This window comes from Coffea arabica, chromosome 1e (assembly GCF_036785885.1).
Source record: "Coffea arabica cultivar ET-39 chromosome 1e, Coffea Arabica ET-39 HiFi, whole genome shotgun sequence".
NCBI classification, from domain to species: Eukaryota; Viridiplantae; Streptophyta; class Magnoliopsida; order Gentianales; family Rubiaceae; genus Coffea; species Coffea arabica.
Genome location: NC_092311.1, coordinates 54,567,235 through 54,589,776, shown reverse-complemented (window position 1 = coordinate 54,589,776; position 22,542 = coordinate 54,567,235). Strand labels below are relative to the sequence as shown.

Sequence of the window (22,542 nt, the reverse complement as noted above, 5' to 3'; positions counted from 1 at the left end):
GGCTTTGGACAATCAGTTAAAGACCTTCTGTGCTATAAACATACGTTTGAATAATGCTTATTTAATACAGTATTCATTTAAGATTTAGTGGATCCAATGTTTAAGAATGGGACTATGGAGGCTATTATAACATAGCAAAACCAAAAAGACATGCATGTACTTGGGGAAAAAAAAAGAAGAATTAACTCTGCTGCTTGATGGATCCCCCGTAACATTCCAAGGGCATCAAAGAATTTACAAACCTTACAGGCAACTTTTTACTACTACATCCTGTTCAGTGCAAAAATTAAGATCTTCATTGCTTCAAAGCCAGCGACCCCTTATACAATTGAATGTCAGAAAGTAACTCAAATGCCGCTCTACAAACTTTTGAGTTAAATACAATTTAACCCCATCCTTCCGCTTAGCCAGCACCACAAAATCTACCTTCTATGAATCCTACTAAAAAGCAAAAATTCTATCTTATCCTTCAGTTTCTGCTGTCTCTGAAAACAGGACCGAGGTTCTACAAATCTTCAAACAATCCCAAGAAACGTATGAAGTCAAACAAAAGAAAAAGGGGAAATTAAAAAAAGAGTGTGCTTATTCAAATGAAAAGGCATATTTACAGACATCACGAGACCCGAGGGCAAAACTTTAGCTAGACAAGTTTGAGAGAAAATTTAGGACTAGTAACCACTAGGCCCATATTTCCATTAACTTAAATATGATACAGGAGTAGAAGGGGAGCCTGAAATGGAATCTCCCAGATTTTCAGCTCCCAAAGCCATCTCGAGTTTATGGTGAGAAAGGATACAGAGATGAAGGGATGATATACAATGCTGACACTCTACATGAAGTAGCTAAGTGATTTCTTCTTCCTTGAACCACCTTCTCCATACAATTCATTCCATTGGAGAAGCTCGTTCATATTTGCAGACTCTGACGACACACTGGCACAAACCTACAATTTAAAAGATGAAATATCACAAGTCTGTCTCCCAACTGCAACACGAAAATGCTTATGAGCATCACAAAATCTCTGGAAACAAAACCGCAAGGTAGTGATCTTACATATGGTCATTGTCATTGCTTTGACGAGAACAGCAGTAAGTTAAATCACACAATAATCCAAACTACTTTTACAACCAATGAGCTACAAAAATCCACATGCATTAAGAGATGAGAAAAAGGTTAATTAATGTCTCCACACTGCAAATGAGCCTACCTGTTCATGAGCATACTTGAAATCCTCCATGCTCACAGGACGAACATCTGAGCTGGTATGCAATGCTGGTAAAGGTCTATTTTCTCTCAAAGCCAAGGCCTTCTCCTACACAAGCAAGCAAACCACATTTTAACTCCACCTTGGAAGTTAGTAATATGAACAACAGATTGCACCAAACAGGATGTAACTATGCATCATTATCACCAAAGAAAAACAAATTCATAACCATCTGGCAATTACTAGTCGATAAGCAAAAAGGTAAATGAAGATAAAACTAATATCTGGATCAGAAAAAGAAACCAATATCGCTACATTACAGTTAATAGTAGCATTGACAGCAGCACCACAAAAGAAAGGATATGCAACTAGAGGAGCCAACCAATTTAACTCACCTTCTTTTCTTTTTCCAGAATTTCTCTTATAGGACAATGAGCAGCTGTTACACACAGATTCTGGAGACAAGAGATGATAATTAACAAAGAGTGGGACAGTCCTCGAGCAGTGGAAAGAGAGGCAAAAACCTGAAGTTAATAGCAGGCAAATACAAACGCCAAAGGAAACTGGCTGACTAACCTTTAAATCACTTCCTGAGTACCCCTCAGTCATATTAGCAATCGATTCCAGATCAACATTAGGAGCCACTTCTTCTTTACTCAATATAACTTTCAAAATTTTCTCCCTATTTGGTGCATCTGGTAAGTTTACCATCAACCTGTACCAAAACAGACAGATGAAGCAACAGCTGTATATCATAATCATGTAAAAAGAAAGGGGGGAGGACCTGAAAAGAGTTATACCTTCGAGGAAGCCTCCTAATAACAGCCTCATCAAGGTCAAAAGGCCTATTTGTTGCAGCAAGTACCAATACCCGCTCCTTGTCTTTCGTCCGCAGACCATCCCAATTCACCATAAACTCATTCTTCATTTTCCGCATTGCTTCATGTTCACCAGGGTTTTCGCGCCGTCCTAACATGCTGTCAACCTACAACCAAGGTATACATGTTTCTTTCTATCGATAACAGAAAGCTAAGGAAAGAAATCAGATGAAAAGAAAAGCTGAAAAATAATCAACAATAATACAAGAGAGTCCTTGTTCCCTCTTTCTTTCAAAAGGTAATTTACCAGCACTGTTCTATGATGTCAGTGAAAAAATTCACAAGACATTGATAACAGTAATAAAAAATCAAAGGCAGACGTAATCATTAAAGAATGGAAAGAAAATAGCGAAAGAACCCAAAAGAAAGCTATTAATATGTTGGTGAGACAGATAAGATCTCACCTCGTCAACAAAAACAACACTAGGAGCAATTTTACTAGCCAGTGTAAAAACTGCTTTCACATACTTCTCTCCTTCACCAAACCACTGCAAGCAACAAAAATACATTAAATCAATGAAAACAGCATTATACAAGAACAACCGTCAAGCAAAAAGAGACTACAGCAGCACCTTGGAAGTGATGCTTGACATTGATATGTTAATAAAGTTAGCCCCAGCTTCAGTGGCAACAGCTTTCGCAAGCATTGTTTTACCGGTGCCAGGAGGTCCAAAGAGCAATATTCCTTTGCAAGGCTGCCAAAGAACAACTCATTTAGCAAAAGAAACCAGCTCTGAAACATGACAAGTGTATACACACATAAACAAGTTTGTTGAACATGGGCATTCTAAATTAAGTCCAAATATACCTTTGTGAGCTGTCCTTTACAAAATAACTCAGGCCTTTGTAAAGGAAGCATAACCAATTCTTTCAGAGTATCCTTCACATTTTCCAATGCTCCAATGTCATCAAAAGTAACTCCAATGTCAGTGGGTGGAATAACATCAGCAAGAAGTCTCTTCTCAAATTCATTCTCGGTAACCACATCCTGTGCAATATCTCTTATTAGAACATAAGAGGGAATATTTACTAAAATCAACTTATAAGAAACTTGAAATTAAGACAAACCGCTTTTACTTTGAGAGATTTCTTTGAACATTTGGTTTCATTTTGAATGCCCTGCAGGATATTGAGCCCGTAGCTAATACTGAAATTCCATTGAGGAACAATGTTAAAATATTTTGTACTAACAGGGAAAAGTAAAAAGAAAGGTACTTAAGCTACCTTTCGTTGGCTATAGAGAGTCTGCTGTCTTTCACGGAAGCTTCAGAGAAATGCATAAAGTGATGACTTAAAGCCCACCCAATTATTTTTTCCACATCTATCACATTTGGAAAAGCAACTTATAAGCATCTCCATCAAGTTGAATTATCTCCAATGTCAGAAACCTAAATTTTAAACAAAAACCCACTTACTTTCACTTGTCAGTGCTTGATCTTTAATGCATAGGCTATCAAGGTCAGGGCAATCTATCCCAACTCGATTTAGCACCTGGTATAGTGAAAACAGTTCAGACAACAAGAAGCAGAAAATAAATACAACTCATTGGCTTCTAACACTTTCTGGTTTGATCAGAAAATGTGATTGATAATTACTTTTCAAGCCATTTTGTGTTTGGTTAGTAACTGGACCATATTAACTATACTATAAAATTGATATTTGTAGCAACAAAACAAGAAATATAATATTATAACTAAAATAGCGGTTGATCAGCGAGCTACTTCCAAAAAAGTGCCTTAAAACTGGTAATTAGCAGCCAAGTGAAAAAAAGACCACAGCAGCATAGGATTTTTTCTACACTACCATGTCCAAGAGTAAATACTTTTCGTGTAGCTGAAAACTGACATTGTTAGCATAAGACCAGCAAACCAGTTTCTGCAAATAGATAGAAGTCCTAAATTATTTCTTCGTAGTCAATCAAATTAGAAATTAGAATGAGCAAAAAAAGGAAGCAAATAAGGCCTGAACAAAACACGAGGCCAGCCTAAGGTCTAAGTTTTGGAAGCTACAACCTCTCAAGGTTCCAACCACATGGAAGAGCAAAATCCAAACACCACAAGATGCAGATAATACCCAAATAAAAACCAGGCAGAGATGTTTGAAAGATGAACAAAAGAACAAGAAAGAAGAGATGTTTGAAAGATGAACAAAAGAACAAGAAAGAAGCAGAAAATTCCATGAAACATAACAGGAGAGTGAGGCCAAAGACAACTTACTGTTCGAATGCTAACAATATTTGACTGTGACTTCAAAGTTTCAATATCACGGTCCAGCTGTTGTTTCCAATCAGATAGCATAGATTCGTCCTGCCATAATACAACATAAATGCCTCTCTGAATAGCAGCAAGCATGGGTAACAGTGTAGCACATAGTCAAATACTATTTACAATCACCTGAGGGATCTGTATCGTGACTTTGTTCGGGAAAAGACGGGAAAGCTGCTTCATTGTCTTAGGGGTTTCTTTGCCTCTGTCATGCAATCTACCAAAGTTATCCTGTAAAAGCAAACAAGTAATGAGGCATTCCAGGTTCAGGAAAATGACACTTTCAAATGCTAAAAGCCAAAGGAATTCAACAACAACATCAATAACAATAACAAAAGAAGAGAGAGGAGTAGCCTTTTTATTTAAGAGAATAGTTGATGTACAATGAGGTTTCAAGTCTTAAACATTAGAAAGGCAAAAAATTGCAGATCCTGTACAAAGTGAAAAAAAATCTACATAAGCCAGCAGGCATGGCTCAAAAAAGACCAACCAAATTTGACACCATGCATGGAAGCCGAAGAGACATGCCAACTAACGTACACAAGAAGATTCCCTCCCCCCATTCCTCCACTTCCATGATAAAAAGCAATAATTAAACAAGAACTAGAAATAGGATAGAAACTAAGAACAATCCAATGTGGCAGATAATTAGAAAACAACGTACTGGAAAGGCTAGGTCAAGCAATGCTGTTTGATTGCTTCCAAACTTCGTAAACAGAAGTCCACCAGGATGGGACTGGAAAAGAATATTAGCATCAAATGCTATTTAACAGAAACGAATCTGAATGTAAAGAAGATCACCACCAATACTTACTTTCTCCTTTCTATTGTCTGTCTGGGTATGGGAAGCTATAACAACAACATTCTTTGGTAATTTCTCAAGCTTAACTTTAAAGCTTGCATATGCTTCGGGATTCCCCATCATGGATTTCTCTGTTTCTTTCACAAAGAGAATTAATGGGCTGTTTTTACTTTCTTTTGAAGCAACCTACAAAGGTAATATGCCAAATTAGGCATTACAACAGGACAGCAATACGGTGATACACTATCATTGTATAACATTCCACAACAGAAAGGACAGCAACACTAACAAAGTATGATACCTCAAAAAGTTCATGAATAGCAAGCCTGTCAAAATCATCAGTTGAGGTATCAAGACGAAGCAGGTCAGCTGCAAATCAACAAGCGAATGTCAACAAGAACGGATTCAGTACATGAAGTTCAAGGAATCATGGGTGCAAGGAAAGTTGAATGAAAGAAAGATACATCATAGATAAAATGGTAGAATTACCAGCACAGAAGAAACCATGATCATCTTCACAGAGGCCCCCAAGATCATTGCCTTCGGGAATTGATCTATCAAATCTCACCCCAATTTTAGAGGCACCATTTTCCTCAAAAGCAAGAACTACTTTGCCTCGGTATCCATATGATGGTCCCCTACAAAAGGAGTAATGTATTATAACCTCAAAAGTCGACCGAAAGGCTAAATAGTTTATCCAACCCAACAAAACCAATATAATGCATTGTGAACATGCCAGCTAATAGTAAGAATTGGCTACCAAGATCATTGTACCCATTGTCAGTATGCACACAATATTATCACACTGAAGGACCATCAAACTTAAATTCCAGCCTTGCAGAATTGCTCTTAGATAGAAGCTTCATGCAGGGTTATACAAGAAACAATTTGAATTCCAGTCCACAATCAAAGAAAAGTTACAGATCAAGATTTCAGCAATCATGAAGTATCAAACATAATTCAGCATAAGCCACTCCATATAAATTAATGAATACAGTGGAAAAAAAATCATCTAATCTCAACACTATCCAAAGGTAGCCAAGAACAACACCTACCCTAAAACTACAAAAAATTTACTCCATTTAACATTCAAGGCATAAGATGTTGGCAAATTCAGAAAAAGCACCCATAAATTCGGCCTCTACCCTAAAACTGTGCTATCGTTCAGAAGGGGATAATCGGTTAGAAAGTCCCTGGTTTGGACAAGAATATTAACTAACAATATTGCAAATTATCATATGACATTCTGTACTGCTGACTATCTGCCCTGGTGATCAATATCCTTTAAAATCCAATTAACACACCTGACATTAAATAGGCTGTCCAACACCTCATACAGATGCAGAGGGAAAAGGGAAAACAAGAGAAAAAAATAGCAAGATTGGGGCTGAGGACAGGATAATTTGGGCTAGAAGTTCAATCAAACTGATGGAACATTCACCTTGACGGAGTTTGCATAGGAGAAAAGCCAGATGACAAAGGACCCATATACTTTACTCTATCACCTGCAAAATAGCATCCTCAGCATGTTTAATAAGAAGTCATCCTACAAATATCCAAGTACAAGAAACACCTTCTGATCTGATTATTTGCAACCACAGTCATCCCACAAGAGACAATGTAAAGCAATAGTCCTAAAATCATTAGCTACCTTTCTTAAAGGTATAGGTTTTTGATGATGCAGTAGATGACTCCTGCTTAGGCTGAGCCTGAGAGCTTAATGTAGAGCCCCCCGTTATTTCAGCCTCGACACTTGAAGCAGGTTTCTTAAGATGTAAAGCAGCCGTATGAGCAGCCCTTTTAGCAAAAACACTTGCTCTTTCAGGCCTGGAGCCTTCTTTTACAGAATCCACTTCCTTCACTGTTGATCCCTGGAAAGATTTCAAATCAAACTATAAGTTAACAAAACACAAACCAACGTGACCCAAAAGAATTGGGACTGTAGAAGTATCTTACACCAGGCAACAGAAGGGAATCAACAATGAGCAATTTGGCATTAAAATGTTTCGCTAGTGCCTTTGTTAACATCTCCTGGTATATGTCCGACCCTACAAGAGATTTTCGACAACTAAAAAAGTCAAGAGGGAATAAAGAAGATGAAACGAGAAACAAATTTACTGAGAAAGAGGATGTTCTACCTGCTGGACCTGACAACAAAATTCTGGGGCACACGGTTGGGAGATCGGAGGTGAATTTTGCAAATTTGTTGCACTTCAAGGGTATGTAAGTAGAAGCAATGAGAACATTCTTTGTGGTCTCACTGTCAACAAGCAGGATACAACAATTACATAACAAGTTGTAGAAAGCATAGTGGATAGGAAACAGCAAATAATAATCTCCAGCTTAGAACATGACTAACTAAAAGATAATTCCAAGTAATAATCAATCCCCAGCATGATAATAACATGAAAGTCATAGAAATTCAAAAACCGCTTCAAGTAAAAACTCCAAAACTAAAACAAAGACCCAGCCTACATGAGAAAGACCAATAACATAACACTAAGCACTATAACCAAATTCATAGAAATCTAACATGTTTGTGCAGTCTTGATCTGCTCAATAAGATAAAAACCGTTGTGATTAAGCCAGACTAGCTCAAGTAGTAATCACAATAATCTACTAGAGAAGAAGATAAACACAGACACAACAGCCATGGGTCCGACATCAGCCTTATAGCCTGGCCACGTAATTGCTCCAAGATAAACTACAAGAAGAATTTAATAGCAAAGAGACTACATATGTCAACATATTTTCCCAATATTCAGATCGAAGTTATCACCTCAAGTAATATGGAAAATTTTCAAATGAGACTTCAATACAGTTTGGATCAATTACTCCTTGCTGTAATACATCTTTAAATGCTTCCCGCCTGGTTGATGTCAGAATTGGAGGATCTAAATCCTTAAGTAGTTCTCCAATTTCCCTTTGTTCATCAAGAATTTTAGAAATACTCCCACTTAAGTCAAACTCAGCAGCACCTGATCTGGGAAACATTCTCAGGAACCTTATATCATGTGACGCAGCAGCTTCCTTCCCAATTTCTGGATCAACAGAATCAATTTCGACGCTGTCAAGATTCATGTTTTCATTCGCAGCACGAGATAATGGTACATTTGCCTTCTCGCCCGGAACTGGGCTATCATTATGATCAGTAGTGTCCTTCATTTCAGCATCCACAATAGGATTATCCGACACTTCACATGTAGAAGGAAGTGTAGGCATTTCCGAACCTTCTTGTACATCCTCATCTTTCCTAGATGATGGAGGGAGTAAAGATAGCTCTTTCCGAAGATTAGATAAAGATGCTAAAGTCGATGCAACCGCAACAGCAGATGAATCTCCTGACCTGGCCTCAAAATGCAACCCTTTGATTGGTCCATTATGGGATTCTAATATGTTAACAGAAGGTGGAAGCGCCGTACCAGACACATTATCAGGGGTGAGTTGTTGGAAAATCTAATGATATGTTAAGGGAACAACTGTGCCTTAGTAGAATTAACAATTCTCGGAAAATAAAATAGACGTTAAAAAAAAAATTTGCTGAGGACGAAAGAACTCTGTACAAGAAAAGAAAGGAACATAAAAAATTCATCTCCATTCACATGACCAATTTCTCAAGTATATAATTCAGAATGAAGAAAATAAATAGAGAAAAAAATTGTGGTAATAACACTATTTTCAACTTAAGTTATGAAGTGACCATTAAAATCTTCTTCTTCGGAATTACCATTCCTAATCTGAATTTCACTTAATATCTATGCAGAACATGAGATTTAGCAATAGAAGCTTAATTCATTTGGCACACTGATATATGAAAATGACCTAGCCTCAGCATCCTCCATGCTTAATCAAGAAAACATGTAAAATTTTCAATTGTCTTTGTTCTCCCCAAATACACATAAATGAGGAATGCTAGTGTAAGGATACGTATGCATGTTTACCAGATGAGCTAAACACAACCTCATCACCTCCACTTAGAGGCACAGTAGAATTCTTCGGGTATATCTTGCCATTAACCTGGACAGAACCTTTTTTCCCAGTAATCTCAAGTAAAGTGACCGGACATCCTCTCTAAAAAATAAAAAGGGAATAAACAAAATATGTAAGCATGCAAGACACCTGAAAATGTCACACTAATGAAAATTTATGCCATTAAAGATATCTGTTGTTAACATAAGAATTCACTTCATACCTCTGTCGATATGTGCCTCAAGCGACATAGAGATTTACTAACAGATGGATCTCCAACCCACAAGTCAGATTGGCGATCTTGCCCAACAGTGAAAGTAGAATTACTGATAACAACATGACGATTCTGATGGAACAAGAACCATAGAAAATAAAAGTAAATAACAAACTCCCCAGTAAAAACAAAAGTATAGGCTTCAGATTTTTCGAGACAAAGAAAAGAACAAAATCATGAATGGAACATGCACCATGATTTACCATGTTAGGAACTTGATAGTTGATACTGAATTTAATATTCCACACTACTTTGACTCATCAAACTAAAGTACTTAATTCAGACATTTCCAATTTCAAAAAATGGCCCTACATTAACATGTTTCAAAGATACATAGGAAATAATCGACTACAAACCCAATGAAACCTCAATAACCAAGTACAAATTCTTCGTGCAAAACTGCAAAGCTGCATGATGAGATATGGGATAACAATGGGTTTGATTGGACACAAGTTACTTGGAAAAAATTATGTGGAGACTTCTTAAACACATTTCCTACCAGATTTTTATTTTCCAAGCCAACTTTTTTGTGTCACATGAATCGCATCACATCACATCACCAAAAAGTGCTACAGTAAAAAAATTTCCAAAATAATCTCCACTCTAAACACACGATTTAAAATTAACTAAGGTTACATGACAAAATAGCATGCACACAACGAAATGCAGACCCACCAGAAATAATATGTGATTAAAGAATGAGAAACAAAGTATGTCAAATACTATTCTTGGAGCAACAGGGTGATTTAAACAAATAGGTTCACTCGTCACCAGGATTCAGTGCTTTAAATAATGCACCTATAACTACTACAAAGCAGCAACTGCATAATTCCTCAACAGGATCTCTGTCGCAAATCCATTTATTCCCCAACCACATAAATAAGTACGTCACTAAAGAAGTATTCCGAAAAGATACCATTCTAGCTTAATTGTAAAACCAAGATATATGCAGATCATTATAATGACAAAAACACTTTAATTGAATCCCAAAGAAGCACTTGAAGTCCTTAAACCTGCCATATGATTCATATACCAAACAAGATGGTGCAATCTTTCTTTACGGCCATTAGAGGAACAACAATCCCAACAGGCATATTAATTACAATGCATGAAAAAGAGCGTTCAAGCAGGTTACGAGTATAGAATGGAAAGATCTTGCTCGCACATTACATAGCATCAAGCGGAAGAAAGAGGAGTTTTGAGGTTCCAAGATTCAAAGCATCATACAACCTAATGGATAAAACTTGTTCCAGAAATTTATAATTCATTAGAAAGAGCGTCGAAATTCATATTGATGAGCAAGCGAATAGTTTAAGGAGGCAACCTCAAATTAAAGGAATTTTAAACACCACATTTTTCATATTACGAGCCTGAAAGTTTCACCAGTTGGATGATCCAAAATAGCCGGAATATAATCATAAATGACCCATGAAACGAACTTTATTTCCTGCCATGTACCAGATCATTGTAATTGTGAACAAGCCCATTTACTGTCTACCACGAAATATTTTATGTCACTACCAACTGCCTAGTAAAGGCACAAGCTAATAACCATGGCAAGCTCAATATTGTTGTGCAAACCAGATGACTCTAAAAGCCAACCACACACTATATATAATGTAGTTTTCTCAATGTCTTACCTAATTACATAATTTAATGTCTACTTATCTAGACTAGGATTAGACAACAGCAAATCATGGTACACAAATTCGCTCAAAATGGTCTTATTTGCTTGAGCCTTATTTGTGTCTATTCGTCAAACATCTTAAATAATATTTGAATACCAAAATAAGTAATTTCAAGACTTAAGCAAAAAATACAGAAGAAAGCGTGGGTCGCTGGCAGGTCTTATACAACTGATAAAACCTCGTGAAGTCGTTGATAACAGAGGTTCAACCCACAAAACCCAGAGACTACAGAACCCCAAAGATACATCCAATCAACTAGCAAACTTCACCCTGACAAGATGAAAGGGCAGGGTGAATTTCCAGCAACCTGGCAGTGATGATTCAGAAATGCTAAGTCCCAAAAGTAGAAATTCAAAACAACACAGATCTCAAGTCTTTTAAGAACTGAACCAGCCAAGACATACAAAGTCGTTAAGGTGACAATGCCAACAATTAATCTCAAAAAATGTAGCAATCTTCCACCTTGCCCCAAGATGTTGATTCCATACATCGGATGAAAAGAACCAAAAATTACTCAGTGGACAAGCAACAAAAGATCCCAAAATTCCATCTTGCTAAATCTTTGGTATCATCCATAAGCATAAAACACCCTGTAAAGAATGAGGGCAACAAGAGTGACAGCGTACCTGAGAGAATTGGGAGAGAAGCTTTCCCCAGGCAGCCGCCGCCTTAGATTTCATTTGCCGCTTCTTGCCCCGATTTAACACCTTGCCAATAGATTTCGTTTTCTCCAAATCAATCACTGAATCACCTAAAAACCAATGAAACAGATAATAAAGGAAGCCCAGAATTCTTTAAAAAGAAGTAACAAGAATCACGGCTGAACACACAACCAAGAACATGCAAGAACAAAGATCGGACCTAAAGTCATGGGCGACACTAAAGGCTCACTTTCAAGTCGGCCCTCGGGCAATTTTTCAGGCACCTCCCCGTCCGACAGCTTCAAATTGTCAGCATCCGTCAGATCAGCTGACCGAACCTCCTGCTCTCGTGATTCCCTTCCGCTTTCCTTTGCGGCGTCTATGCCCACCTCCCCGGAAGAATCATTAGTCGACGAGGATGCCTCCCCGGCCTATACCCATATAAAATCCCATTAACTCCTACTAATTTGGAAAAAAATCACTTGAAAATAAAATTGAATTTCTAGATTCAAGAATCATATGAAATTCCGTTGCGTGTAAAAGACACCCCAAATCAAAACAGCAAACCCTAACCCTAACCTTGGATCTTTTGCCTTTAGGGAGAGGAGAGGAAGGAGAAGGAAGAGGGCGTTTGGAAGTAGAAGAGCTTCTCCTGGTTTCAACCATATTCTTGCCGTTCGCCTCGATTCCGAGAATTGATCGATCTTAATTATATCCCAATTTCAATAATAACTATAATCAGAGGGAGAGTATTTCCCGGAGAGAGGAATGAAAAGGAATAAATCAGAGAGAAGCAGTGGGGGATGAGAAAAAATGGTGGATGATTGCGGAAGATCAGTAATCAACTCGGGCTTCGGCTTCTTCTGTTGTTTACTTAAATATTATGTATAGTTACTACTTACTACTGTTCTTAAAAAAGGGAAAGGAAAAGAAAAAATCTACAGCGATTTTGATTTTGGGGTTTGGTTTGAATGGCGGTTTAATATAGGGTCAAAGTAGGGGATCTTACGGTATGTTCATTTTTTCTAATCTCCACGCATATATTATCTTTCCTAACCCAAAAAAAAAAAAAAAAAAAAGTTGCAGTTTTTATCATTTAGGGAAGACTTCTTGTTCAAGTCGTTGCCAAGACTCTCCCCATTATGAGATGTTATAGTTATTGTAAAGGGGGTGGCAGCAATCAGTTCAAGATCGAAGGGTTTAACACGAATCAAGATGTAAGATTGGATCTACTCTCATATGATGCAATTTCCATAGGAACCTACCTCTATATTAATCAATCTGATTTTAACCAAGTACCATTCGCAACAATAATGACGATATGGGTTGGTTCAACAAAAAACAGGTCATGGTTGGTTGGAGATTTCCTCTCATAATATAAAATAGGGATAATTTCAGAAACTTCCGTGAGATTTCTAACAATTTCACTGAGCTTTCCTAAATTTTGAAAAATTATATTTACCTCTCTTGATTTGATAGTTTTAGTAACAAAATATTAAAATGATTTTGACTTGATCAATTTTTTATATGAATACCCAAAATGTCCTTGTATAATGAGTTTTAATTTTTTTATACAATTATAAGATTCTTTAGTATAATTGTAAGGCAAATGTGTCAAATTTTTCATGTCCATATCTACTAATTGATAAACAATTATAATAATAATTTTATTACTATAATATAATACTTTTGATAGTATTTTATTATAAATTTAGATTTATAAGATAGAAAATAAAATGGTGAAATAATTCATTTAGAGTTTATGAATTTTTCAAATAGTGGAATTATCATCATTTAATAGTGGTTTTGGATAAATTCTTTTTTATTTATTGTTAATTTTAATACCAAAAAATAGAAAACAAGAATCAGCAAAAACATTGGATTGCATATAAAATTAATTTGTCAAAAAAAATCACTAGTTCAATATTTGATTATAATAAAAATTAGAGGTAATAGTGGTAGTTTTATAGTTTTATTGGTGAAAAATAAAAAAATAATTTTAAAATTCATTCTAAGTATAAGCATGCCAAATAAGGGAATTTTGTTAAAATATTTAAAGGTAAAATTGTCAGTTTAAATGACAAGGGAGGTGTGTACAATTTTTCAAATCTCAAGAGAGCTTAATGAAATTGTCAGAAACTTTATGGGAGGTTTATGAAATTATCCCTATAAAATAATAATTCATAGTTTTTATACCATAGTGGCACTAGGCGCTGGGTAGACTATAGCTATGTTTGAACATCAAATTTTTTTCAAATAATATTTTCGCTTATATGATAAACACATTTTTCAACTCATTTTTTTATATTTTTAATCATATTTTTATCTCATAAAAGTTATGGCAACAGTTACAATTTATAAAAAATAAAATAACTCGCACTCAAATGCAACATGAGCACGATTCATCATAATCAAGAAGCTTATACCAACCTACCTAAGAAAAAAGAGAGTACGTCAAGAGTAAGGTTAAACATGTCATATGCACATTATCTTAGATTCATATTGTTTTGCTCTACTCATTCGTGTTGGAATACCTTGCTGGAGTAGGATTTTGACACTGGAGGGTGATCATTATTCATCGCTATATTTGAATTTTATGTACACTGAGACGTATTAACTTTAACTAGCAATCTTACCCGTGCAATACATAGGTTTCTATTTTCAATCAAATTTATTTTAGAAAAAAGAAAATTCTAAAAAGTTCAAAAGATGAAAAAAAAATTTACATCAAGTGCTAGGCATTATGTATTGCATAGATATTATTATGTTGGACACACAAATCGAATATTTTAATATTCCAAAAGGTATTGTTATGAGAGCGTTATATGATTATAACAATGTATGGAAGAAAATTGAAGGGGAAAAAAAAAGAAACATGCCAAAGAGATTTACTCTAGGATAAATGGAAGACTAACTAGAGTTGTGTTCGATGACAAATGAATTATAAGTAAATGTCACCATATTTACTTTTTTAACTACGTATGATACATGAAATATTTGTTTAGGCACCAAATATGAATATTGAATCTATTTTTAAACTGAATTAAAAAGTTAAAATAATTATTTGTATATTCCAAAATGATGCTAGTATAACGTAAAAAATTATTAATTTTTCCTACACTATCAGTTTTGGATGGCTAACAATTATATAAAATTTGAATTTTAACGGGCGATAGTGTATACATTATTAATGTATATAAGATTTACTCGAAAAAAATGAAAATAAAAATAAACCTATTGAAGGCTCACTAAACACCAATAAAAATGTATAAAACAAAGTTCATTCATCTTATAACAATATCACTAACTCCATCGTTGGCCATTAAAATGCATTTAAGAAATTTTAATATTAGATTTTTAAAATGAACATGAAAGTCATTGGAAAATTTTTTTTAAGGTGAGAAACAAATTTCCTTTCAATGAGCTTGATGCATCAAAATGGGAAAAATATTTTTCATATTAGGATTAATTTTTCCTTACACTATTAATGTATACACTGACGGGTTTGAATAAATATTATATAATCTGAATTTGAATTTAAATATCAGTTTTGATGTATGTGGCATGCGATTACACCCGCTACTGTATAAACTGCCGATGTATAAAATATTTACCCTTCAGATTATACATATATGTATCCAAGCATGCATATATACATACACAGATATGATAAAAATTCAAACCAATTTTGATTTGAATTCATGTGTTTAAAATCGTGATATGTTATTGAAGGATAGAATATTGAACCGAAAACTACAACTCTAAGCATATGATATACAGATTGATTTCCTTAGACTCCTGTCAGAAAATTTATACTTTATAGATGGGAAAACATTTTGATGTTATTATACCGTGCCATTTGACCCGGTAGACAGATACTATAGGAGAAAACTGCTGGAGAACCCGTAGTAAATTAGTAATAAATCACGCACACCTTGGAAAGTGGAAAGTAATCAAGCACGCAAATTATGCATATGGTGTCAACTGCGGCCAATCATTAGATGTTTTTGCCGTTTTCTTTCTGCAATTTTCTGGTTTCATACTTAAAGTTTGTGAGGTATGAGCTGCACGTGATTTATATATATATATATATATATATATATATATATATATATATATATATATAAGAATATCAGTAGAAATGAGTAGAGCGAATTCATATGTTAGATGATTTGTCAAAAAAGAAAAAATTAAAACATTAGTTGACGGTGGATTTTGGTTTTATTCCTTAAATGTCAAAGCTATTGGATGTTATTAGTGAACCAATTTATTATATTATTATTATTTGATCAAAATAATTATTATTATTTTTAAGACGATGTTATTTACACTCTAATTATGTTATTTACGCTCTCATTGTCTCATTTTCATTTGACTGCAATACGGTTTCATTAAAATGAAAATGACATAGTAGGAGTGCAAATAATATATTTTAAAATATATATAGCCTGTGTTCAAAATTATAGCTAATTGATCATATTATTCAAAATTGCAAACTTAAAGCTACTGGTACTTGCTTCTTTCTTTGTTTGCTGGGAAGTGATAAACAAACTAAAGAAATAGCGTAGAAGGTTAGATGTTCCTTGGACAATTTAATAATACGCGAAGTCGATGAGACCCCAAGGCAAATACTAACACCTCTTGATATTCTAACGAGTCAAACATTGACAGTAATAGGAAACTCTAAAATCTTTCTAGAGCATAAAAAAACAGGAACACTAATTACCGGTACATGATAAGATGAATATTTTGGCTTGTACCAGCAAGCACAAGATTATGCAATCGAAAATAATACATTAACGGATACTCCCATTACGAGTTATAGCAGTGAATAAATGAGCAGGTAATCGTTAACCACCAACAACAAATCGATTTAGGTTGATGTTGACACCGTAAGAGTTTCGGCATCACTTGAAACAGTGGGACCGCACTGAAACACTTTGCCAATTCTCTCAATCGGCACCACAGGCAGGCACTGCGACACCGTGTAACCCCTCTGCGCCGTGTAAGCCACGGCTTCATTGTATTTCTCGCACCAATAAACAGCCGTGGGGACAATCATTTGAACCACTTGAGGGAATAGAGGGTGCTGGTTCAGCGAGCGCCAAGCCGACACCGCATACTGCTCAGCTAGCGGCTCGCATTTGAAATAGAGAATTCCTTGGTTGTCGGCTCGTACGCATTATTATTAAGCGTCCGGGCAATACTTTTAGCATCGACCAGCTGCAACTCGGAGGCGACATCTCTAGCCACCTCAGGGGCCCTCTGAGCTCCCAAGAACAGTTGATGTGAGAATTGCTTCAGGATCGGGATCGGGTGTACATGACGGTCTAACTCATTAATCGATTCGTCGACCTACAAATCACGTGAGTCAATGAGATGAGTTGCACGTGCTGATGGCCACGGGGGAATGAAGAAATCAGGAAAAGGAAAGACATCACGTTTCATGTGACTACTGACTTTTGAGGAAGAAGATAACGAAAAAAGAAGAAGAAGAAGAAGAAAAACCTTGCAATCTACGAGCTTGAGAAGCTCAAGGGGACGTTGCGAAACTTGCGGTAGACAGGTCCAATGATGGTTCTGACAGTTGCTTCCACAGTTTTAACGCCCGATTTCAAAGGACCGGAGCTTTCTTTCGCGTAGTCGTAGAGTGATAAGAAGCAAATGATCATGTAGATTGCTCCGACTTGGACGAAATCAAGATACTTGAGCTCCTTCTTCTCGCATCCTCCCTCAACGGTAGGGTTCATTTGGGAGTTGAGGATTTGGACAGGAAAAAAAAAAAGGAAAGAAAAGAAAGTTTAATTTTTGTTTTGTTTGTGAGTTTTTAGTAAGAGAGAAAAACAAGAAAATGGGAGGATAAATAGCAGGCAAAATTTTTCTTCTCAAATTGGAGAGAAAGTTGAAGGAAACTTGTGAAAATTTTTAATGTATCTGTTTTACTTTTAAAAATATTTTGAATAAATATTTAATAATTTTTCTATCCAAAATCATTTCATGAATTCTCAAAACTCCCAGATAACGTAATAATCCCTTCTCTTTTCTTATTTTCTGTCATAATTTAAGTTTTCTCTTCTTCTCTTTTCTATCCTAAACTCCCAAACTAAGCCTTAATGAATTCGAATCACAGAATTAGCATGTCAAGGACTTGGATATGATTTGCAGGGTAAAGAAGTTTAAAATAAATAAATAAATAAATGGACATGCATAAGATCAATCGCTTTAGTGGCAACTGACAAGACATCCACGCACATAGCAAGGAAAAAGAAAAATATTAGATGTATTCTTTTGCAAGTATCACGAAATCTAGACAAGCCTATATGCTGCCAATAAGCTAGAAAGAGTTTACTAGCAGAGAGAAAAGTATATCAAGAAAAAGGCGAGAAAATGAAGGAAGAAGGTCAAGTGGTCATGCTCACCGGCGTCGTCAGCTGTTTGACTTCATCCGATTCAGCCATAATCTCCCTTTGAAGAAATTGAGAATGATAATTAAATAGAGAAGAGGAAACACATGAGAGACAAGTTACCTACAAGTAGTAATATGCAAAGTGCAACTGTGCAAAAGGAGGCAGCGAAATACATAAACTGGATTCCATACAATGCGCCTTATGTTGTATGTGAACGGAATCAAATGTTATTAACCATTGCCCCTTTTATAATTTTTTTTTGTCGCAATGATAGAATTTCTATAATCTAATATAGCCTAATCTAAAGGAGAGAGGAAAGGGGAGTCGATATGAGTAGAAACTCCATAAAAGAGGTCAATTAAGACCGTCACATATTATAATAATTTTTTTGTGGGAAATAAAGGTTGAACCCTTAAAAGTTTGGTGGTGACCAAAAAATAAATATTTATAGTAAAGTAAAATATTTCAAAAACACTTCAAAAAAACATCTAATTCAAACGCAGTCTTGATCTTTTCCAACTTTAGTTATAAGAACTTGTTAAAAATAAAACTTGTTAAAACACCTTGAGGATTAGTGATATTTTCACAAACAAAATTTTCAAATATAATGTTACAATAATACACTCTCAGAACACTCCAAAAATCACAGTATCAATATAAATATCAAATACAACTAAAAAATAAATAATTAAAAAATCACATCACCTTTATCTTTTCCGGTCATCACACATTACCACCACAAACCACTATTATCTCTCATCTCATTCACCAATAACACTGTATCTTCTCTGTCCCTTCTTCTTTCCTCGTTTCTCTTTCTCCTTTGTCTCTTTTGGTCACGGCTAGAGGCTCTGACTGGAGAGGAGAAAGGAGGCAGGAAAGGGGAAAAGAATGGAGGGGATGAAGGAGGATGAGGAAGAGGGAAGTGGAGACATAGGACGGGAAAAAAACAGAAAGTAAAAAGCACATAAAACGGGGATATGGGGATGGGGGAACATAAGTGGAATATCAATGGTTGGTGTCAATTTACGTTTTTGACCAAGCGAACCACAAGTGTGAGGGCATAAGTGGATATATGAAAACGACGAGGGAGTTATGTGAATTACATGAGGCGTAAGTTTTTTTTCCCTTAAACAAATTTCCTTTTTTATTTTTCTATCTCTCCCCATACCCTTCTATCTTAACTATCAATTTCAAAATTCGAATTGGATAATAGAAAGAAACTGTAAGAGTACTCCCCTAGTGGCTAAATGGGGTGTAAGTTGAATTTGGCAAAATAAATAAATAAATAATATTAATGGTGTCTAAAAATTCATACAAGGAAAACACAAATACATCTAGAAAGTAGATTATTTGGGATAAATTTTTGAAAAAATATTGTAGTATTTTTTTTATATGACGTATGTAAGATAAATGACCTATTTGAGATGACAATAACTCGTTAAAAAAATACTCTACTTAATAGAGTTTTTAATAAAAGCACTTATTAAATGTTTAAACACCTTTAAATATATTGTTTAGATACATTGTTCAATAAGTACTTATTGAATTGAATAATGTATAATTTTAAAATTTTAAAATATATTTATCTTTTTATTTAGTTCATGATATAATGATTAAATTTAATATTTTACTTTTTAAAACATAAAAACTATTGCCAAAGTTTTGAATTTGAGTTTTTATTAAAAGTTTTTTTAACACAAAAAGTTATTTATGGATTAATATTTACCAAATCGCTCAAAAATACTTTTAGCGCTAAAAAAAGCATTTTTATCAAAAGACCTCAAATAGGATCAAAATCATGATTGGGAAAATATATTCACGATACAAATAAATAAATTATTTGTGTAAATAACCCTATTCCAATCAAACTCCGGGTTTTTTAACAGCGTTATCAAGTCGTTAGGGTGCGTGAGGCGGAGGAGCAAGTGCAGGGGATCCATCGGTGGGAGACCCTTAGAACCTAGCTAAGATGGAAGAGGAGGTGAGGATGCTTCTCCAGGACGCTTTTGGCGAATTATCAGATGGCGAAGGCGGCGAGGAAGCACAAGAACGGAAGTCCCAAGATTTGAACAAGCTCTCGATTTTTGGTGAAATCCAAAACTGGGAAAGAATTGATCAAATTAAGGGCTTATGGTTATGCAGGGACTTCCTATCTCCCGATCAACAATCTTCGCTGCTCTCCGCAATCCAAAAAGGCACTTCTATCAATTTGTAAAAACCTTTCTAACTTAACTGCTTTCTTTGGTTGTTACGTACTAAGATGATTGTAAGACGCTCAAAAAACTGGTGATGGCATGTGAGCTTTCGTATTTTTTTTTCTTGAGTCCTACTACAATTTTTATGTTTCTTTAGAGTCGAATCAAATTAAATTTGTTTGAGTTTGATTAAATGCTTATTAAATATTTCTCAACGGATGATTGATAAAAACACAAAATAATAATTGAAGAGGGCTCTCATGCAAGTGTTATTTGTGGCTGCAGAAGGATGGTTGAGTGAATTCTCTGGAAATCAGGTATTAACACTTACTGCCCCTTAGTTCTTGGAAATGTTGAGTTGAATGTTCTGTAATCGTCGCTGCCCGTTGACAGCTCTTAGATTCTCACTTCCACTGGTTATTGCGAGTTTGTAGAAATCTGGTGCTAAATGGAAGACCACACCTGTTTATTTTCTTGTTTTATTTATTTGGATGAATTTTAGAAGAATTGAAATAGATCATACCCGTCATGCCTTAAAACACTTCAGAATTTGATCTTTTGTTAACCGACTGTACGTGGTTGTATTGTTATTTGTAAGCTAATCCGTTTCACATTGCTCTCCTTCACAATCGCTCTATTAATATTTCAGCATACATGCATTTTCTTTGTCGTTGAAGGCCATGAGATTTGGAAATCTTCCCCAATGGGCCATTGAACTTTCCAACTCCATTAAGGAGGCTGTTTTCGTCGGTCATTATCTCTCTGAATCCATGAACTTACCAACTCATGACAAAGGTAAAGAGGCCTACCCCCTTCCACCAGAATTGTTGTGGAGGGAACCGCTATTTGATCAACTTATTGTGAACACATACCAACCAGGTGAGGTGCGACATACTCTTAACTCAATTCCTTTATTCGCTCAGGAAATTGGTATGAATATAAACTTGACACACACACACACGCATATGTATGTATGTGTGTGTATAAACTCTCTGCATAACTCCTTTCCATGCTTGGCAAGTTCATGTCTCTGGTTTGGCTTCATGATGATTGTAGTAATACAACCAAAAGCACCTTGGATTACTGCTGAGTTGCCTTTCTTGATAAAATTCTTTCCATTCTCTGGTCCCTTGGAGTTTTGCTCGTTGGGCTATTATAAGTAAACTTGCTGGCAGTTCCCCATTTTTCCTTTTCTTTGTTTTTTTTTTCCCTTTAATCGTTTCAATTGTTAATTGGTCAAGAAAAATCAGTTACCATGCACTAGGTGATTTTCTTGCTATTAATATTTATTTCCCTTTGTCCGTCTTCTTAAGACCATTGGAAACAGACCACTTTGATCCTACTGGCATGCAGGGAATTTGTGCGCATGTTGATCTGATGCGCTTTGAAGATGGAATTGCCATTCTTTCTTTGGAATCATCCTGTGTCATGCACTTTAGTCTAGTTGAGGATGAGTTATCTGATTATAGAGAGGAGAAGGCGGGCAAAAATAGTTCTTCTGCAAAGATCCCTGTGCTTTTAACCGAAGGATCGTTGGTCCTAATGTGGGGAGAAGCACGCTACTTTTGGAAGCATGAGATTAATAGGAAGCCTGGTTTTCAGAGGTGGATGGGGCAAGAAATTGATCAAAGAAAGCGAACCTCTATTACATTGAGGAAGCTTTGCTAAACTACACCATATTCCGTGGTATATCTCAGCTCCACATCTAATTTTCAGCAGCTCGATTCTACGTTGCTGTGGTAGTAATTATCGCGTGTATATGAATATCCTTCCCGTCGCCCAGCGGTTGGGAAGGACTAATTGGCTATTGCTTCAGGTGAGATCAATATGATTTAAGCTTTTGGGAGTCGAGGCTTGATCTCGGGAGCGCGATAGACTGTCCGTTTGTTCCTTTAAGACAAAACAACTCACTCCTTGACCAGGGCCTTTTATTCTTTTTCACTGGTGGTTCTTTCTACTTGTATTCTATTCGGTCAATGCTCCAATTTCCAACGGCCCACTGTGAGGGCAAGACATTCCTGGCGAACATATTATTGTAATTTATAGCCCCTCGAATGTAAAACTATAATAGCCAATCGAATGCGAGGGTAATAGAATGTCTCAAGCGTGCTTTCTGATACATGGAGAGGGAAGGTTACGGATACATGCAACGTTTTACGGCTATGATTCAACATAATCTTCTCTTTTCTATCTCGACTGCAGATAACTCTTTTCAGT

At 35.7% G+C, this 22,542-nt stretch overlaps 2 protein-coding genes and 1 pseudogene across 5 annotated transcripts; 1 reads left to right on the top strand and 2 right to left on the bottom strand.

Moving 5' to 3' along the window:
• Window positions 1-273: 273 nt before the first annotated feature.
• On the bottom strand, window positions 274-12,964 carry LOC113717877 (uncharacterized). 4 transcript variants are annotated; one of them, XM_027242723.2, is made up of 27 exons: window positions 12,300-12,964; window positions 11,941-12,151; window positions 11,706-11,830; window positions 9,341-9,463; window positions 9,076-9,219; window positions 7,928-8,604; window positions 7,287-7,408; window positions 7,105-7,196; window positions 6,800-7,019; window positions 6,590-6,653; window positions 5,638-5,786; window positions 5,450-5,517; window positions 5,161-5,334; window positions 5,011-5,082; window positions 4,476-4,577; window positions 4,299-4,388; window positions 3,498-3,573; window positions 3,307-3,403; window positions 3,160-3,229; window positions 2,891-3,070; window positions 2,655-2,777; window positions 2,487-2,570; window positions 2,005-2,189; window positions 1,781-1,919; window positions 1,600-1,659; window positions 1,208-1,312; window positions 274-943 (listed from the first exon to the last, which is right to left on the bottom strand). In XM_027242723.2, the coding sequence occupies exons 1-27, from the start codon at window positions 12,384-12,386 to the stop codon at window positions 830-832; spliced, it is 3,753 nt and encodes a 1,250-aa protein (XP_027098524.1). In that variant the 5' UTR covers window positions 12,387-12,964; the 3' UTR covers window positions 274-829. The 4 variants fall into 4 exon arrangements, with proteins under 4 accessions (XP_027098524.1, XP_027098538.1, XP_027098518.1 ...); XM_027242737.2 differs by having other exon boundaries at window positions 650-943; window positions 11,971-12,151; window positions 12,300-12,844; XM_027242717.2 differs by having other exon boundaries at window positions 650-943; window positions 3,151-3,229; window positions 12,300-12,677.
• A 3,383-nt stretch (window positions 12,965-16,347) lies between these two features.
• On the bottom strand, window positions 16,348-19,112 carry LOC113717869 (stress-related protein-like; annotated as a pseudogene).
• An 813-nt stretch (window positions 19,113-19,925) lies between these two features.
• LOC113717856 (uncharacterized protein P8A3.02c) lies at window positions 19,926-22,444 on the top strand. Its single transcript, XM_072065293.1, has 5 exons — window positions 19,926-20,325; window positions 20,611-20,642; window positions 21,003-21,209; window positions 21,679-22,011; window positions 22,142-22,444. The coding sequence occupies exons 1-4, from the start codon at window positions 20,100-20,102 to the stop codon at window positions 21,991-21,993; spliced, it is 780 nt and encodes a 259-aa protein (XP_071921394.1). The 5' UTR covers window positions 19,926-20,099; the 3' UTR covers window positions 21,994-22,011; window positions 22,142-22,444.
• The last annotated feature ends 98 nt before the right edge of the window (window positions 22,445-22,542 follow it).

Excerpts from the sequence above, each read along its gene's own strand:
- LOC113717877 (XM_027242717.2), bottom strand. The coding sequence starts at position 12,386 with ATGGTTGAAACCAGGAGAAGCTCTTCTACTTCCAAACGCCCTCTTCCT. Across the intron at positions 9,220-9,340 it reads TGAGGCACATATCGACAGAG|AGAGGATGTCCGGTCACTTT; the intron begins GTATGAAGTGAA and ends TTTATTTTTTAG. Across the intron at positions 5,335-5,449 it reads CTATTCATGAACTTTTTGAG|GTTGCTTCAAAAGAAAGTAA; the intron begins GTATCATACTTT and ends TTACCTTTGTAG.
- LOC113717856 (XM_072065293.1), top strand. The coding sequence starts at position 20,100 with ATGGAAGAGGAGGTGAGGATGCTTCTCCAGGACGCTTTTGGCGAATTA. Across the intron at positions 20,326-20,610 it reads GCTCTCCGCAATCCAAAAAG|AAGGATGGTTGAGTGAATTC; the intron begins GCACTTCTATCA and ends TTGTGGCTGCAG. Across the intron at positions 20,643-21,002 it reads GTGAATTCTCTGGAAATCAG|GCCATGAGATTTGGAAATCT; the intron begins GTATTAACACTT and ends TTGTCGTTGAAG.